The 19,377-nt window shown below is 39.0% G+C and overlaps 3 protein-coding genes across 10 annotated transcripts in view; all 3 read right to left on the bottom strand.

Moving 5' to 3' along the window:
- LOC111861592 (gastrula zinc finger protein XlCGF7.1) overlaps nucleotides 1–8,077 on the bottom strand; it is a 24,147-nt gene extending 16,070 nt beyond the window's left edge. For 4 of the 5 annotated variants that reach the window (XR_002842269.1, XR_004512700.1, XR_004512702.1 and 1 more), the window contains exons 1-2: nucleotides 2,809–4,463; nucleotides 1,642–1,858 (exon numbers count right to left, since the gene is read on the bottom strand). The gene's annotated coding sequence lies outside the window, so the exon portion shown is untranslated. Of the gene's footprint in view, nucleotides 1–1,641; nucleotides 1,859–2,808; nucleotides 4,464–7,971 lie in introns of those variants that run through there. The other variant, XM_033750374.1, reaches the window with a different exon arrangement.
- A 7,489-nt stretch (nucleotides 8,078–15,566) lies between these two features.
- Nucleotides 15,567–18,342, bottom strand: LOC111861590 (snRNA-activating protein complex subunit 1). Its single transcript, XM_023846274.1, has 3 exons — nucleotides 18,229–18,342; nucleotides 16,731–16,839; nucleotides 15,567–16,099 (listed from the first exon to the last, which is right to left on the bottom strand). The coding sequence occupies exons 1-3, from the start codon at nucleotides 18,340–18,342 to the stop codon at nucleotides 15,567–15,569; spliced, it is 756 nt and encodes a 251-aa protein (XP_023702042.1).
- The window catches only part of LOC111861594 (sodium channel protein Nach), a 59,907-nt gene continuing 58,536 nt past the window's right edge, over nucleotides 18,007–19,377 (bottom strand). For all 4 annotated transcript variants that reach the window (XM_033750377.1, XM_023846282.2, XM_033750376.1 and 1 more), the window contains one exon: nucleotides 18,007–18,126. The gene's annotated coding sequence lies outside the window, so the exon portion shown is untranslated. The remainder of the gene's footprint in view (nucleotides 18,127–19,377) is intronic.

Here is a 19,377-nt window from a genome sequence, read left to right as displayed (position 1 = left end):
ATATATATATATTTTTTTTTTTTTGAATATTCTTCTTTTCTCGATACCGTCCAGACCGGCTATGTGGCCCACCTAATCTTCTGTCCAGTAGGTACCGGGGGCTGAAGCTAATTAAGTAAAGGGATTATTTTGTAAGCTACTGCTATCTGTTTTGAGATGCGGTTACGGTAGAGGTAGCCCATTATTTTTCTCAAAATCTAGAATCGTACGTACCACGTAAATGCTCGTTACGTGGGAACTACCTGAACACTGAAGATATGTCGTCAAATGCAGGGCCGGGTTTACAGTTTTGGGTACCCCGGAGCTATCAGAAACGTGCAGGCCCCCATTAGTAACAACACAACACTTACAGTAAATAAAAATATAAATTAATCTTTCGTGATTTTAGAAAAGTAAATGCCTCAGTGAAACCTGTGGATTCTACTTCTGTTCTATGGTGGCCCAGGGGCGACCGCGCCGGTTTCTCCCTTACTTCCGGTTCCGTCCAAATGGAGCGCAAAATATTTATTTGTAATTTGAATGTTTTGTATTTTAGAATTTCTCACGAAAGCAAAGCTTCTAGTGGCTAGCATACTGGCCTCGTACCCAAACGACTGCGGGTACGATTGCAATATATAATATAAACTTGTAATAATAAATGTATCAAGAATGCCTTCTTCTGGGATGTGGCGCCGTGTAGATATTATGTAAACCGACGTTTCGGAGGAACGTATCACCTCCATCGGGACGAGGCGTTACGTCCCTCCGAAACGTCGGTTTACACTTGATCTACACGGCACCACATCCCAGAAGACGGCATTCCTCATAGTCACCGCCGTGAAAACCTCAAATCTTACAACAAATGTATCAGTATAATGAAAACCAGTCACAACAAGATTGAAATAAATCGAATTCCTGGAACGTCGGGTAGGCGTATGTCAAACATACCTTATACAATGGACAATATAATAACTAAGTAATGACAGCGTTGTTCATTTTTGACCTAGAAAAAGGACAGAGGCCCGTCACGGTAGCCGAGCGGCCTAAGGCATGTACTGTCTTCGCTCGCTCGGAAACCGGGATCGTGGGTTCGAATCCCACTCAGGGTATGGATGTTTAGTTTGTGTGTGTGTACAGGTAGAGGCTTTGCGACGAGCTGATCACCCGCCCAAGGAGTCCTACCGAACGTGTAAGATCTAGAAAAACCGAATTGAACGGAGAAATTCATGGAAGTAGGCCTAGGCCCACTGGGGCTGTAGTGCCAGGGGGGGGGGGAAAGGACAAAGATGGTGGTCATTGTTCCGACATTCACTGCGATAATATACACAATTTCAATAAAAGAATGGGATATCTAAATTTCGACGCCCATTATCTGAACGTGAAAGACAAACAAAAGTAGCTATAACTTACAAATAACAGTGTACGTATACATTTTTGTCGTAAATTATTATTTCGACGTAAGTTCCGTTTGTAGTGCAGTTTATACTAAGACCCCTAATTCTGCCATTCTATATACACATGCCACATTTTATTTATATCTACTTAAAAGAACTTGGGAGACTGAATGTTTGCTTTAACACAGCAACATTTTCGTCCATATGACCTCCAAATTATTCAGTAAGTTTGCAGTTCAAGTAAGGAAACGCTTTCAATGTAATTTACCTCTTTCACTTTTCACAGAATTATGCATCCTGCTTCTTCTTAATGGAATACTGTTCTTCATTTGGTGTACATTGGTGCTTCCCTCTTCGACAGTTATGTTTACATTTCTTCTCCCGCTACCTGTGGCCTCTTCTTATTCATAGTGCTTAAACAGTGCACCAATAGACATGTGCTAGTAACATTTGGATGGCAGATCGGTCCATTACAATGAATTTACCTATAAACGAAAACAAAATACAGAAAAACGAGAGGACATGTCCATTCCAATCAGCAAGTTCAATGTTTGAGCTGTCCAAAACCGGAAACCCCATAATCCCCGTGGCTACTGTAATAAGTTTTACTTCTTTTTCTTGCCAAATATATCAGGATTTTCCCAAGTCTGTCTGTCCTTTGGAGTTACATAGATATGCTAATTTTCCCTGTCAATTACTTAGTCATATTTAAAACTTTTCAGTTTCACATATATTTATTTACTTCTATAAATTCTCAATTTCCTGTATATCTATTTTTTATTACTACTTCATATTCCCCTGGGGAGTAAAGCGTGGCCGGTGCGTAAGGCTGACAACCTTACCGCCATCTTTGAGCCGATTGTCTAGATAATGTGGGACCCTCAACGTCTCAAAACCCTATGGGCCTTCATGGCCTGTTACAAGGATAGTTTAATTTTTTTTTTACTTTACTTCATATTCCCAACTTGGTCGGTACAGGGATGGGCTAGGGTTGGACGGGCAGGATTCGGTTCCCAGCAGCGGCAAGATTTTTCTCTTCTTCACAGCGGCAAGGGAGTTAAAATGATCACTGACCTCCATTTAGTTCCAACGCAAAGAATGTCAGAGCTATACCTCCACTCTCCTCTAAGTCTTCACGGCGTGGTGCTTAATTAATTAAGCATAGGGGCAAATTTATGTTTACCTTATATCATAAAGTTACTCCAGGCAATAAAATTCGAAATCTCATATAAGCACATAGTACTCCGCCTTTTTCTTTTCCCCTTCTGTGTCAGTATTTTCTTTATAAACCATGTCTCACTTCCAAAATCTAAACTCAGTTTAAAATTTATAACTACTGAATCTATGAACCTAGCTTTAAACATATATAGCAGTACATTTATATTTATATTGCTAAGTACACGAGTCAATCATATTCTGTTTTCTGAAACATAACCTTTCACAGATTAGATTTTCTCCATCATCAGGTATAAGGAAGAGAGGTTGCTGCACAGCTGAGCTCTTTAGAAGGAGCTGGTTATTGTGTGTGTGTGTGTGTGTGTAAAACCAACCAATGTTGGAACATAAGTGTAACTATATCAATGGACATAAACAGACGACCAGTTTTCCTTCCTTTAAAGACAATATCTGGTAGCACTACCAACTAATTTGGAGTGGTTTCTTCCACAGTATTTCAATGTCCATATTCTTTCTTTTCATGTCTGCGCATAGTTCCATGACCTGTGACTTGGTAACACCCCCCCAACTCTCTAAACCCTCAAGCACTCTAAGATTATCACAGGATTCCAACAGGAGATGCACTGTGTTCATACTGAGCAGTCCACTGTGACCTACTGACAGTACTTCCAACTGCTTTAGAGGATTCCTTGTCAGCAATGCTGCCACCACATGATCATTGAAATTCTGACATTTTGAAACCTCCAGTTTCCTAATATTTATGCAACTGAAGAACAGACATTCAGAATATTCTGAACCAAACCTAAGATCTTCCAGTTCTTTGAACAGAGGTTCTTTTATAGCTAAGAATGATTCTTCAGAAGCCTTGAAGTCACACATTAAGCCCATTCTCTTAAGATTTATACACAGAGCACCAATCATCAACAAATCCACATCTTTCATCTCATGTAGTTCCAGTGATGCAATATTATAACCTACAACTTCTAATAATCCTTTCAGATTACTGTTAACTGCACTACAGTGTGCAATTTTTATTTCTTTAAGTTGTTTCAGTTCTCCAAGAACTGATAGGTCAGCTTCAACCCAGTGAAGACTGATCTGTATCAGGTATGGACACATACGAACTATGATGATCAGCTGATTGAGTGACACTCTGCTAGCTTCATAACTAAGGAGACTGAGAGGTGAAGTCTTCATGCTTCCCAGTGCCTTGCTATTCAGGTCAAACCACACTAACTTGCCGAGATGTGGCAATCCATTTAATAGTCTAGTGTAGCCCACTGCTGTGAGTGATGTGCTACACATATTCATTACTTTTAAGTTGTTCAGGTGTAGAAGTGAACTGACACACAAGTCTGTTACTTCGACAGAAGACATCACATCAAGGTACTGGAGTCTGGTACAGGAAACCATCAGTATGAGAATCTTGTCTGTGCAGTGACATCTCATACTGAATGATACAAGGTTGCTTAATGAGCAGTAGCCGCCCTGAAGCACTTCCACTACAGTGGCCCAGACGGGACTCCAAGTTACAGGCCACAGTTTGAGAACTTCTAAATGATGGAAAATGTGTAAATGCTTGAGCAGTGTCTCCCCTATGAACCACGGCCATTTTAACAGATCAAAATGTGTCAGCTGAGCACGAAGTACGATGGAGATTAAGCTCTCAACAATTTCCCGACAACTGTCATCTCCGCTCTTCGAGAAGCCATCATGCGTACACTTTGCCTGCGAGATTATTGTAGTGATAGCTTTCAATGCAACTGAAGTCACTGCATTTGACAGATACAGAGGCAGGCCTGGGTGAAAGAAATGTTGCATTTCTTGTGAATTAAGAATTTCAGAAGGCTTCTTGCTCACAAAATTAGAAGACATCCCCCATCTGGTTGGTGGTACAGTTGTTGGTGTACCTGAACACACCTCATCAAGTAGTTTGTGCCCAAGAGCCAGTGTGAATTTGTTTACAGACTGTAGCACTATGGACTCCAATGATGGTGGCTGCTTCAGTGGTGGCATGGCGCACTTATATAACTGGCTGAAATGAGAATACTGCATTTGAATTACACTACTGAGCTTCACAGGGCTGCATGCTCAACATACAAGATGAATAAAAAAACACACTTCACTTAAAATTGCATATGGTGATGCACTTGATGTACAAGGATGATGATTTCAGTGTTCATTAGCACAGTAAACTTGGAAATGGAAATACAGGTTTTAAGTTGAGAGTGTGAGTTTTCCAAATATATAAAAAAACTGTCATACCGGTTCCATGATTTCTGCTTTCATGATATTTTAATGTCCTGGATCACAGCATTGAAAATTTTGTGGTACTAACTGGTATTAATTAATTACTACACTCTTTCATTCAGTCATGCTTCTATTTACTAATCATTCACTCACTATTAATTAATTATTTGCGTTTGTTTACTGATAAATGTATTTATTTATGCACTCAGTTACTTAATCAGTTATGTGGTCAATACAAAGCTAGAAAGTATTGAAACATTTTCAGTTTGAATTTGCTGAAGACAGAAGCAGCATGTTTCCCTGAAACAATGGTAACCTTTCACAAGTCCACATAGTGTCACAACTTGGAAGACCATAAATCTGTGTGATTATAAACATCTGAGTACCACAAAGCGTGACTGATTGAGTATAGCTTCTCAAAAACTCTGCTAAATGGAATTAATTACATAATTTATAAGATCTTGAAAGGCAACTCAAAGGCCAAGGGAATGAAAGGAATTTACCAATTTCTGTCTTAGGTTTAATAACGTTATTTACTTATTGGTGTTTATTGTTTTGCTTAGATTGGCAAAATTTAAACACTTTTATTTAAAATAGTTATAAATTATCAAATTCCCAAAAATAAAATTTGTATGATTAGTTCAGTTGCATCTTATCTGTATGTATGGGGGTGAATCGTATAGAACCGGCCTGATGAATTTGCTAATAATTCCGCAAGTGATGCATATAACCACTCACAATTATGACATAATAATCCATGGGCCGTGCTGAGTCGAATGGTGTGCGCATGATCCAGCAAGTGGCAGCCCTTATGCTGCAAGTTCAAGGACAATGCCGAAACGTGTCTGCAGTGGGCAGGCGACAGTCATGGAGTACACTGTTGAACAGCGAGTGTTTCTAATGCCTACTTGAAAACGTTGGACACTTTCAACACCCGCTCTGATCACGGCACACAATCCAAGATAAGATATGTGTAAATTACTTTAATATCTGTATGGTATATTTTATATTATACCTCATTTCGTTGGGCCGGTTCTATATGAATCACCCTGTATTTTTCTGATGTCTAAAATTGGAATTATTCATACACATTTTACAAGTGTCTGTTATTTTAGACGGCATCTGGGTTAATATTTAGATGGAATTCAATAGATATGCTTCAATAAAATAATATTTTATTTTAAATGACTTTTCACATTATCTTGACATGTCCTGCTGCTGTTGCTACTAGTGGTATTGGTGGCAATTTTATTTTCATACCGCTTCAGTCACCGTGTCAGTGATGGCCCTGAATTAAGACTCTTTCTTACTGAAGTACAATAAAGTTACTGGAGAGGGTATCATTCTTATTTCATATTCAGGAAGTTCCAAGTTCAAGTTTTGGCATGATGACCACTATCTTAACTGTGATTTTTCATGGTTTTCCTAAGTCCTTAACGCAAATGTCAGCTTAGCACCAAGAATTACACGTCAGAATCTTCCTGCCACATATTTCCCAAGTCATTGACAGTGACTAATCGTCCTATGGCCTGAAATACTGAAAGTTTGTCCGGTAAACAAAAAATACACAGCAGTAAACACACTGTAGTTCTATTATTTCATTTTAAATAACACAAACATTTTTGGATACCCACATTTCTGGCTGGACAGCCTGGATAATTTATTCGATGCAGAGACCAGACCATAGGTTGGACGACTGGAGTATAGGGGTTTGATTCCCGGGAGATGCAAGAGAATTTTATCTTCTCCATAACTTCCAGACCAGCTCTGGAACCCATCCAGCCTTCCATCAAATGGATATCGCGGATTCTTTCTTTCTTCGGGACTAAAGCGGTCAGGACGTGAAGCTGACCACTCACCTCGATCTAATACCGAGGTAAGAATACCTCCACTTTCCAATGTGTTTCATGACATGATGCTTAATTAAGCACGGGGAAAATTTATTTTACTTTACACTTTTAACCGACCGGTATATACTTTGACTATGTTTACGCATAATACTTCTCTTTAATTTAACAATTTCTCAATAAATATCTTAAATGATTTCTGCAAATATCCAAGATAGTGTACAATATCTTTTAGGCAATAAAATAATTAATTTTCGCGAACTTAAATTATGCCAGTAGCTTAAAGGTTAGTCGCTGGCTTCCCAACGCGGCGGCCCGGGTTCGAGCCCGGGCCTGGTCAAGTGGGATTTGTGGTGGACAAAGTGGCGCTGGGGCAGGTTTTCTCCAAGTACTTCGGTTCCCCTGCCAATGTTCATTCCACCAAATTCTTCACCATGATGATCATCCGGGGCAGGTACAATAGGCCAAAGAGGGGCCGACGTGCCGAATGGAATTAAAGCTATGTCCCTAGGTGCTATGCTATGGAGTTGCACAGGAACGGTGGTAAAATTACACGCATTCCTACGACCAAATCAAATAAAGTTAAGTTCGAAAAGCCGATCTTTTTGTTTCTTGCCAAAGATTCTCTGTCTGTCACTCTTCGGATAGGAGGCTGGTTGAATCCTCTCTCCCATGCATACTACATGCTCCGTCCATCTCATCCCCCTTGTTTTAACTGCTTAATTATGGGCCGCGCCATAGCTCAAGCGGTTAATCGCTGGCTTCCCACCGCGGCGGCCGGGGTTTGGTCAAGTGGGATTTGTGGTGGACATAGTGGAGCTGGGGCAGGTTTTCTCCGAGTACTTCGGTCTGCCCTGCCAATCTTCATTCCACCAATTGCTCCACAATCACCCTCACCTATCATCTGGGGCTGGTACAATAGGCCAGAAGTGGCCGCAGTACAAGGGACTCCACTAGCAATAAAAAAACCCGCCCGAACTATGGAACAACCTTCTGCCCTTAGGCTATGAACACACACAGCGACATCGGCCGTACGACGTCCGTACGGTTCATGTCGCATCAAGTAATATAAAGTGTAGTCTTAGCTTTCGTACGTGACGGCGACATCTACCGTACGGCAGTCGGACAGCAAAGAAATGTATTTGGTCGCTCTAGTGTTAAAAGGAGGTCGTACGTCAGAAAAATCGTACGACATTTTTCCGTACGACTAATGTCGTTGTGTGTGTAGTTTTACATTTTAATGGAAAAGAAAAATATTGGGGTGCCATGTAACAAGAATAACAAAATTTTTAGTTCTTACATGTCGCCTTTGTTAGTGTCCGTACCTGAGCAGTCGTAGAGTGACGCAGCTGGGTCCATTGGAAAAACAGCATTCAGTGAGGTTCTGTAACACAACTCACTGGGAAAACTACTGCGCAGCCCCTACCATGACATCAGCTGAACTTTGAGCACAGTGAAGAGACAGGATCTGTTATCTTTTCGTGTTTCATGCATCACGCGCCCATATCAGTATAAATACATTGCCAGCCACTTTCCTATTACCTCGGCTAGCTTCAAGGACAATCATCTAACTTTGTCATAAGTGAACATGTTAATTATTGTGGCTACATTATAAGATCGGCAGTGTAGTTGGTTGAGGCACTATGCTACAAGCCGGATGGTCGCGGGTTCGGGTCCGAATGAGGTAGATCTCTTTCAATTGACCTAATCCTTCCAGCCGCACTATGGCGACTCAGCCTCTAACATAAATGAGTACCAGGAATCTTCCTGGGGATTAAAGGACGGCCGGCGCGTAAGGCTGACAACCTCACCGCCATATGTCAGCCGATAGTCTATAGAAAATGTGGGAGCCTCAACGTCTCACAAACCTATGGACCTCCATGGCCTGTTACAGGGATAGCTTTACATTATATGGTAATACACGGTTTTATCTGTCAAGTTCAGCTGTAGCGGGGAAGTAGCCAGTTGAAGCCTGAGACGGCTCAAAATTGTTGCTGACCGCTTACGTTTAATGGACGAGAGGTTAAGATCTCGGATTTAATATGCTATGGTCGGTATAGCGACAGACTGTGGGTTGGACGATCAGGTAATTGGGGTTCGATTCCTGGCAGAGGCAAGAGATCTTTCTCTCCTCTACAGTGTCCATACTGAATCAGGGTCTCCTATCCAATGAGTAACAGGGGGTGTTTCTACGGGGGTGAAGCTGCAGAGGTGTAAAGCTAACCACTAAATTCCATCTAGTGCCAAGGTCAGTAATGGTGGAGCTACACCTCCACTCCCTCATGCGTCTTCATGGCGTAGTGTTCATTTAATTAAGCACGGAGTACTTTTCATTTTTTACGGCTAAAACTTTGTGTTAGTGGATGAAAACCGTTAAGAAGTCTCCGGACTTGATTTCGACGAGATCCTGTGGCCTTGACATAGAACTTGACCAGCAATTTTCTTATCAACAGGGAAGTTATGCCTTCGCATGATAATGACGTACTGATCATTGCGTCATCGCGTACATTAGCTGTATGTCATTAACGAGTACATGTGAAAGCAGTTCTAATTGAATTAGAGGCTGCTATGTGAAAAGGAAAAATATAATCAAGCATATTTCATAAGACTGACAAATAACCTTACTGGCACAAGCCACGAACATTCCGATGCATTCTATGTGTTGGCACTACAATTCTGTGTGCGTCTTGACCTCCTGCATAGTTTCGTAACAGTAAATTTTTCCGGAGTGCGGGTCATTAGTCCCAACGCCCAATTGCCAAGCTGGAGGACTAGGGAGTGTACTTCGTCTGGCTCCCATTCTTTGACACATCTAGCATGGGTGGCCCTACCAGGACCTTAGGCTCCTGTCAGCATAGCTTTTCAGGTCATTCCACGATAAGTCTGCCCACAATCACACAAAGATATTTCTGTAGATCAGAGCCATGACAGTCCGCAACTGCAGAAAATGTTCTGTTATTGGCCGCCTGTTTCCTTAAACTAAAAATTCTGTGGCTTTAGTCCGCAAGCGAACTATACCGACCGAGCGACCGCCACTTGTCGGTGAAGTTAGTGCAAATCTCGCTACAAATCCAGAGGTTCTGTGTACGATTCCCGGCGCTACCAGCTTCTCTAAGAAGTAGTGGGCCTGGAACGGGGTCCACTCAGCCTCGTGAGAATAATTGAGGAGATATTTCAAGGAAATAGCGGCTCCGGTCTAGAAAAGCGATAATAACGGCCGTGGGGATTAGTTGCGCTGCCCACGCGACACCCTCTATCCTCTAAATTTGGCCCATTTCCCTATATAATTCATTTAATCCCTGTTCTCTCATATGTTTCAGAACAGAACGGAAAAGAGGAAACTTTACAGAACATTAGATTAACAATGACGACTGACCAGAAGCCGGAGTCCACGTTAGCTCTGATCGTAACGTGTTGCATACTGGCAAGGCTGACTTCATGTACATGTGGAGACTGACACATGGAACCCGATCTAAATACACATACGAGTATGACAAGCTAAACATAACTCCACGGAACCGAGTCCTTCGTGAGAAGCTACCAGTCGCTCAACTACTCAAAATTTCCCAACATTTCATGTAACCCGAAGGTTCATTACCGTGTTCATGAGAGCCTGCCACTGGTCCCTGTCTTGAGCCAGATGAATTCAGTCCATGCCGCCCCATTCTATTTCTCTAAGATCGATCCTAATATTATACCCCCACCTAAGTCTAGGTCTTCCTACTGGTCTCTTTCCTTCTGGTTTTCCCATCAAACCCCTGTATGCATTCCTCTTGTCCCCCATGATCTGAACACACATTCCTACACTAATCTCACGCAAGCCTAAGTTAACCTATGATGAGTACTATCATCTGGAATGTGATTCCGTGTACAGTTTTACCGACGTTTCAGAGGAACATATTATTGCATCTTTAGAGTGAAAGAGTAAACCAGGAAAATAGCCAACAAGAAGCAATCAGCGCGCATGTGTGTTGCTCGTTATTTGCTTGGATTACTTTTTGACCTGAAGATAGAGGCAATATGAGCATATTGGAAATGTCGGGAGATTTTCTCAGGTCTATACGGCTTTATATACTGGATGATAGAGCTCTTCATAACCACCAATGTGGAAATCTCAAATCAAAATTCTTTTATAGATATCAAAAATTTTGCCGAAATTCGTCCAGTAGTTTCGGAGAAGCATACAGACACACTTATGTTCTGAAATACATGATCTCCACCTCATACGTTCATTTTGTATGCTGCGTTCAAAGAATGCCCTGCATTCGTGAATGAGGAAACAGCTGTAAACTTAAGGCCAATGAGGGATGATCTGTATTCAGGATATTGTGTTTTCAATGTGAAAAAAGCTTCGCCCTTTCTGGAGAGTCTCGACGCACTCATTCTGAAGTTGCACGCAGCAGGTCTTTTGCTCAATTATGAGGGGTAGGTAAGGATTACAAATTTTCTCCTGTGAGCAACTGAAACTTTTGCAATTAATTTCAATGTTTCATTTTGAAAACACACTGCATCCACAACACACAAGATTTGATGAAGCTCCCAACTTATAAATCAAGGATGTGACAATGTGCTGTCTGGCCAGAGGTATAAGAGACCTCAGAAGGTGGTTACAAATGTGTACAGAGCAATGGTAAGGTGATGATTAGCAGAGCAACACCAAAGAAACTCAGAGAGCAGCTTACTCTATTGCCACTTTATCCTGCACGAATGTCATATGAATCACTATGGACTGAACACGAGGATTCTTGGTGAGAAGCCAACGCCATGACCTGTTGCACATCCTCACAACACCATTTCCACCACCAACACCAATAATAATATTACTTCACATCCCAGATTCACACATGGAAATAATGACACACTCTTCTTCTTGTGTATGCATTAATCAAACAATTATTGCTATTCAAGACTGTCTTTGAATCTTTGAACCTCCTCCACCTCCACTTTACCCTGTTCCTTCTATCGCATAAAGGGTACTTCCATGTTGAAGGGTTAAAACAGACATTTCTTTGCTCATAAATAAAGGTCTTGCAATACATAATCTTATAATTAATCATATGGAAAGAATCAGATATTGAGCTATGTAATGCACATGAATATTGTGGTAACATTCTGATCTATGTGCAGGTGGTGAGGGCGCTGTCACAGTGTATGCAGCTGGTACTGGCGAAGAATGATCAGCCAACTTCAGACTCGAGTCCTGTTACACTACAAATACAGCATGTGCAGGGACCCTTATTTCTTCTAGGATTTGGCCTTCTGTCAGCTTTGTTAATGTTCATTATGGAAATCATAAAGTCATGTTTACCGAGTAGAAACCTCAACATACCACAGTGAAAACTACATGTGACAGTAATTTATTTTTTATTCACAAACTTGACTTATATAAGTCAAATCTTTGGAATTTTAAACAATATTTTATTTGTAATAGTATGTGATAAAAAAGTACCAGCTAGACAAGAACAAGGAATTCTGTATTTCAGCATCCTGTTGCAAGTGTTCACATTAGCGTCCATTTGTCTGTAATCTGTCCAAATTGCAATACTTTTTATTTCACACTTCAATACACTCTCTAACACTACATGTTTTGGCCTCAAACGGCCATCTTCAGGTGTTTTTACAGATGTTCAATTAAGATTGTGTCAAAACTGCTAAACTGTTTCACTGTTCTAATTCATTTTAAAAACCACAGGTTGTGGTCTTCTTTTTAATTAAAATCAGATAACATTCTTTTATAATTTGTTACTTATTGTTTTATTTCACTCAGGGTGTCATCATTTCAGTAAAATATAAAATGTTTTCCTTGGCAGCTTGTTCCTCACATTAGTTATATGTAATCTGTAAGTTCTTTTGATAAACAATATCCTATGAAGAGAATGTGAGGCTTTACACTTCCAAAGTTTATCTCTTGAATGATAAGTGGAACAGTATTATGAATAATGCTGCTTATTGCAAAAGTGTATGGAAAATGTGGTGTACCTATTAAGTGCCCTAGTCCAATATGTCTGAGGTCATAAAATTCATAAATGTTTTCTATCTTCCACTACAGTTGCTCATGAACTGTTATGCTAGGCCTGCCTCATTCACACTGGAATTCAAATGGTATTTACATGAGATTTGAGAATCTTATGCAGTGAATGTTGAATAACAGTCTTATGGGATTAACGCTATGTAGTTTGGTAGATACGTCCTGATGATTCGGACGAACCAATTACATCCATCTTCAACCCAGAAGACATCAAATCCCAAAATACCATCATCTGTCTTATTTATCACTGTTGTGAGTTATAAATGAATACTTTCAAATTAGCTGTTTCTTAGATCATACAGGGATCCCAGTAACAACCCATAATCTTCCGTTACATTTATATTCCCTATTTCTCACTTTCAATGATGAATAGTATTCAATATGTGACCTTACTGAATACTGTAATAAAATGGTGGGGATTTCTGCTTTGTATCTGAAAAGGTCCATGATTTAAACTTGGTTAGGGGGGCAGGCTATCATTACTGTGACTTTTCAAGATAAACAATAAATATTCAAGTACGAATAAAATTATTCTGTATCATAAGAAAGACAATAGGAATGAACAGGCCTAAAATAAGAACATAAATGAAGAACTCAAGAATACAAGCATACTTGACTTCCTCCCTCCAACAATATGCTGGGGAAATTTTTTAAGCTGTTTTGGAATTTTATTTTATGACATATCTGACAGAATTATCAGCTGCCTGTTCCAGTCAGTTCCTAAGAAAAGATGGAATGGCCCTTATTTTGATGCATTTGCTCCAGTTTGATAACAGTTAACAGAGGAAAACTGGAACACTTGCTGAAAAACCTGCTCCAGAGCTATACTATAAACCACAATCTCTCCTGGGACTGAACACAGGTCTCAGGGATGGTAAGATAGGATACAATCACCTGAGTCATAGCATAGTCGTGGTCAGCAGAAATACTATTATAAAAACTTCAGATCACTGAAAAATGAACATAAAGATTAACACCCTCATTTCACCCTTTGAAGCCTGAAGTTCACATAACATTTAACAATTCAGTCCCTATCATACAAAAACACGCTGTATCTCATTGGATGAGGTTGTCAAAATGGTGACTGTGATGTGATTCTGTGTAGTTGGTGTTGAATTTCGCTGACATATCAGAGGAACACACATTGCCTCCATCTTAAAGGCCAAAAAGTAATACAAACAGAAGTCTTCATGCAGCATGTCCATTACAAAGACCAATGAGTTAACACCGTGCATGAAATGACTATTATGTAGTATGAGAATCATACTGAACACATGAACACTACTGTGTACACAAAATACAGAGATCCTGAGGGTTAAAGTGGGTAGCATATATAGTAGCCCCCGTGCTCTAAACTTTAAAGAATTAACACTGGTTCTTAAAACATTTACAAATACTGTCTCAATTTCATACTTTAATATAGTATTTAATGTTATAAAGGCAAGAAAGGGTTTAGGAGATGATTGTAACCTACACATCTAGGTGGACACACCCACAAAATCCTCAGCCAAAATACCACTAACACATCTGAGCTCTGAACTTCAAATTTCCTGGATATATTATTGTTACATCTACCTGCTTGGTGAAATTCCTGATGAAATATACATTCTGTATATTTCAGATTCTTAAGAAGTGATTAATACAACACAATTATTATTTCTGTAATGGAATAGTGCAAAAGCAGAGACCTTATATTTGTACCTTATTCTTATATTATAGAATTTATTTGTAGAAAATACATACATTTATTGACAATGGACAAGACAATTCCTCATTACAGACAAATAATGTTTATATTTTACATAAACTTCCATTTAACACCCCTTTCAGAGACATCAGGTACAGACAAAGTAATTCTTCACAGATAAATAACATTCACAGACTATGAGTTTGATTACAAAACTATAGAAAACAAATTCTTCAGACACCTCAGCTGGGAATGGTGATTTATATGAGGCAGCTTGATAACTGCCTTCTGCATGAGCACGAACCTTTGGTGCAGTACATACTGCAATATGTGTTCTGTAAGTACAATGTAATGTGCAATTTGACAAATATTGCTCACATTTGCAATGTTAATCTTGCAACACGTATAGCTGAATTTGAGGGGAACATTTTTCTATTGTTTCAGATTACCTGACTATGGTGTGATGCACTGTGTAAGGCTATTATGGCAGCTATTCAAATAGAACCTGTTTGTAGTGCTGCTAGCAAACATGGCTAGTTGAATCGGTTTCATTTGAACATGCATAATATTTTCTTGGACTCAGTCCAAAGTCTTTTAAATACTAAACCATGGGTTCTATTACTGCTTTCAGATGAATTGGGTATGAAGACATTCATACTCTGTCAGACATCCTTGATATAGCTTCTCTCATGCAATGGTCCGTTTCTTTATGAATTTCTTCGTATCATGTCCATCTGAAGATAGAAATACTGGGAGATTAGTACTATGTCAGCTGCTGTTTTACTCAAAATGCTGCAACTTCATGCAGTGAACTTTATGTTCCTATGTTATAGGAGATTCTGAATATGTTCACTTTGTGGTTTACTTTACAAAGCTGTCAGTATCTCAGAGTATAAAGTGCTGAATGCTAGGATGACTGTTGAAAATAATGAAATGGAATGGGTTAAGAAAGAAGTGTTTGTAGCCTATGAGGCACTCTCCTGGCATCTGCCTAGAGCGACACAGTAAAACCACGAAAAACCTCAGTCTGTAGAGGTGGTGCCCTAACTGATTCATGCTAAGCACCTCTCAAGTGAAAAAACATTACTGCTACATGAATCTGAAAGTACGTATTGATGAGGAACACTAACAGGGAATCCAGTATGTACAACAGTTGTCGTAAGATGGAAGGCTTTCATTTTTATTGAGGGAAAATAACAAGTAACTCATGTTGATCTACTTGGTCCTGCACCAAAACATGCTTTCTCTTTTAATTTCTTGCGATGGGCTCCAATTGATATCTTTGTATCCTGTTCCTCATCTTTCTGGTCTGAACTATCATCCATCGCTGATGCCAACTTCTTTCGAATATCATCTGCAATCATAGGACTAGCATAATCCAACAGTTGATGTGGTTTATTCTCTTTACTTTCATTGTTCAATTTACACTTGAGTTCATAGTACTTTTTACTAATTTCATCCAATGAATTAAGTATACCACTCTCCTCCAATGTCAGTAGCTCAGATTTGTGGGATAAATTCTCGTCTGCAGTATCATTACGTTCCAGGTACTTCCTCATGCTTTTCTCGAGACCATATTCACGTGGCATCGCACAAAAATGGAATGCATTCTCTGCCAGCAGCTTGTTGAATATGAAAAGTGCATCATAATGTTGCTCTTCACATACAAACTTCATCAGACTGTAGGAATCTTGCCATTCTTTGAAGTTTAGACGAATCTTTACCAGATACTCGCCATCTGTAATCATTGTGTAAGTTATATAATTAAACCTAATAGTACTTATTTAGTAACACACAGAGCTGAGCCCTTCTTGAGGAGCCGCCAATTCTGCAGCGACTCAAGAATTTTCCAGCATTTTATGGAACCTGAAGGTTCATTACTGTGTTCACAAGAGCCCTCCACTGGTCCCTATCCTCAGCCAGATCAATCCAATCCATACCATCCCATCTTAGCTCTGTAAAATCCATTTTACTATTAATTATATCATGCTCAGTCAGTCAGTACAGTGATCAGGCTATGGGTTCACCAGTTTTCATGGCACAAAAAGGGGTTAAAATTTTGATGAGGTACATAAATATAGGAAATAAGCATGGTTTTAACAGCAGAGTTAATGTAGGTGAGAACAGTGTCGTCGTTGTTGCCGCTGCCGACACCGCCACAGCCACCGCCAGAGCCGCTGCTGCTGCCACTGCCACTGCCGCTGCTGCCGCCCTTATCATTACTGTCACGTCATGTCTCCACTGCGTAATTACAGCTGCTTTCCAAATTATAATAAACTTTGCAAAGAAATGTAACACAATCTTATTACGGTCTGAGAAACAAAGTCCTCTGACAACCCCCAATGTGTAATGGTATAATGAGTGCTTACCTTCAATAGTTGGTTGCTTATAGTAAAGTCCATACAGCAGGTACAATCCACAAAGCCTTGTCTGCAATGGGTGTGGCGGAAGAAAAAACTCTTTAGCAATTTTCAGAACCTACAATTAAGTGATACACACAATGTAAACAAACAGTCTTGCGATTTCTTGATTTAGGTTTAAATGTTCATGGTCTCAGTCCAATTACTGCATTGACTTGAGATGTTTCTTGCTTTTGAGTTAAACTTTTGTGACTCCAGAAAAATCTTACACGAGTTTAGATGATCTGTTTCTATAAATTAATATTCAGTTACTTTTCTTTAGGACAGACGTTTTCAAACCGTGACACATATACTACCAACAGAATTAAAATCTTTCATTTGATAGGTTTACATAAAAAATACAAAGTATGAATTTTGGTTGGTAGGCTACGATTGGATTAAAATTTGTAATAAAGAAGGAAAAGCATCTTGAATAGAGGGAAAACTCACAACCTGTGGATATACCACTGAAATATAATGTTAGAGTTGGCAACATCATAGTAAACAATTTGAGAACTAGGTAACAAGACATAACCTAGTTCTTAAATTGTTTACTATGATGTTGCCAACTCTAACATTATATTTCAGTATTTAAGAGTTGCCAACATAACAGGTTTCACAAGATAAGATGGCTGTCTTAATTTTTACTGTTATGTGGTGTAATACAATCTAATTCATTGAAAGGAAATGGTTTGGGTTATGTGATTGGCATATAAACAAAGGTGACTATGAACATTTTTGAAAATGACCCCAAAACACATAGTCACCAATGCATATTGATCACACAAAAGAGTTTGGAGAATGAGGTTACTGCCGTTTGCGCACTTGTGTCTTGAGAATGATCGTGATGATGATGACACTAATAAATGGAAGTATTGGACCCACAGATTCATTCAAGAGAGGCAAGGATGGAGGAAAGGCATGGACAAAAAGATATTCTGTAATTGAAATATCAGCCTGATATCTGGATACTTTCCCTCCATAAACAAAATCGTTAATGCAACTTTTCCGCCAAAAATATTCTACACAAATAACTATTAATTAGAACATATAAACTCTTAATTATTTTTATTAATTAATTATTTCTATGTACCACATTCTGTGCACATTTTCTACATCCATTTCAGTTAAATTTTACTGAGTACAAAAATATGAAATTAATTTACATCATACATAATCTCACCTCTTCTATGAACTCATAAAGTTCTGCAAAACTCTCTTGGCCACAATAAATGCATGAAAATTTCATGTACTGTCATATTTTAACAAATTCCTTAAAACGGACAGATTCTGTTGCTATGAATCTTTTCAGGGAAATTTCGGCAGTCAGTCTTGACACCAAGACCAATGTACCGACTATTCATATCTGCAAGTAAACAAATGAAATAAAATGCTTCATGATCAAAGTATCCATACACATATGGAATTTAAATATTTCACACATCTCAAAACGCACATAATTAAATACATTCTTCTTGTCAAGTTCTGCAACTCCAGACTGGTACAGTTTTGATCTGGAGTGAATCTCAAACTGTGGTCTGTGCATCACTGACGGTACATGACATACCACCAGATGGTCCATACCATTATATACTTCACATAATTCATTCATTCATCAGTAATCTGTCAAGACGACAGGTCCACAGTCTCTTCCAAAACAGTTCCTCCACTTAATGCGATCTAGAGCTTTCTCCTTCAAATATTGTATGACTAGTAATTCATAAAATAATTTAAATTTAAAAAACTATGATTAATCATTGATTGAAACCATTTACTTCAGGTGGACAGAAAAATGTTGTTTACAGTAACATTAAATATAATTTATTTTCTATTCACAGAAAAAAGTGAAACTGCATGCCCTTTACAGCTCAGTGGTCTACATGAGTGCTGACTGCCCGTGTAGTGGTCCGAAGATGCCGAAAGTTTGAGAACTACTGGTCTAAAGAACAGAATAAGATGTCCAGATATAACACTTTCATGGTGATGTATATACAATGCAGATGTGTGGGTAATAGAGTAGCACTGGTAGACGGTTCTAACATTTGAGAGGAACCATCCACCCCCATTTCCTGAGTACAAGAAAAAGGCAAAATATTTGCAACAGATGAGAATTAACATTGTATTTAAGCCTGTTTCTCCCGGTTTCCATACTGCTGTATAAACAAGAATGAGGCTCTTGTGTAAGTAGGTGGCCATATGATTTATGGAGATTAAAAGCATTAAAAAAAGGAATACTATTACAGCAGGGCTAAATATGTAATTCTTAAATACACTAGTCATATAATAAAATCCACTTTCATTACATTCAACCAGAAATTAAGAATGCATGCACCACATGTATTCAACAACTAGTTCACAGTTAAGTGTACTTCAAGAGGCCCAAGAGTAAATAATTCTATAGGAACAATTGCAAGAAGATATAAAACAGGAAACATTACTAGTTACAGTCAATTTTCATAACTCAAGAACACAGCCTGATCATGGTACAAACAACTGAAGTTAAGGTATCACACTTGCTCATTGAGATTAAATGGATTTTTTAAATATTATTTTGAAAAAAGAAGTCTAAGAAAAGGTTAAATTGTCAGTATCTTAATACTAATTAATTTTTATAATT

The sequence above is a fragment of the Cryptotermes secundus genome, unplaced genomic scaffold (genome assembly GCF_002891405.2).
Source record: "Cryptotermes secundus unplaced genomic scaffold, Csec_1.0 scaffold2307, whole genome shotgun sequence".
NCBI lineage: Eukaryota > Metazoa > Arthropoda > Insecta > Blattodea > Kalotermitidae > Cryptotermes > Cryptotermes secundus.
The sequence above is the reverse complement of the archived record's forward strand: the minus strand, read 5'-3'. Positions and strand labels throughout refer to the sequence as shown.

What these genes read in the sequence shown, in the direction of transcription:
- LOC111861590 (XM_023846274.1), bottom strand. Translation starts at nt 18,342, where the DNA reads ATGGACCATCTGGTGGTATGTCATGTACCGTCAGTGATGCACAGACCA. An exon ending in CAGAACTTGACAAGAAGAAT is followed by an intron (nt 16,840 to 18,228) that starts GTATTTAATTAT and finishes ACTTAATTGTAG; the next exon opens with GTTCTGAAAATTGCTAAAGA. An exon ending in TAAGCAACCAACTATTGAAG is followed by an intron (nt 16,100 to 16,730) that starts GTAAGCACTCAT and finishes CAATGATTACAG; the next exon opens with ATGGCGAGTATCTGGTAAAG.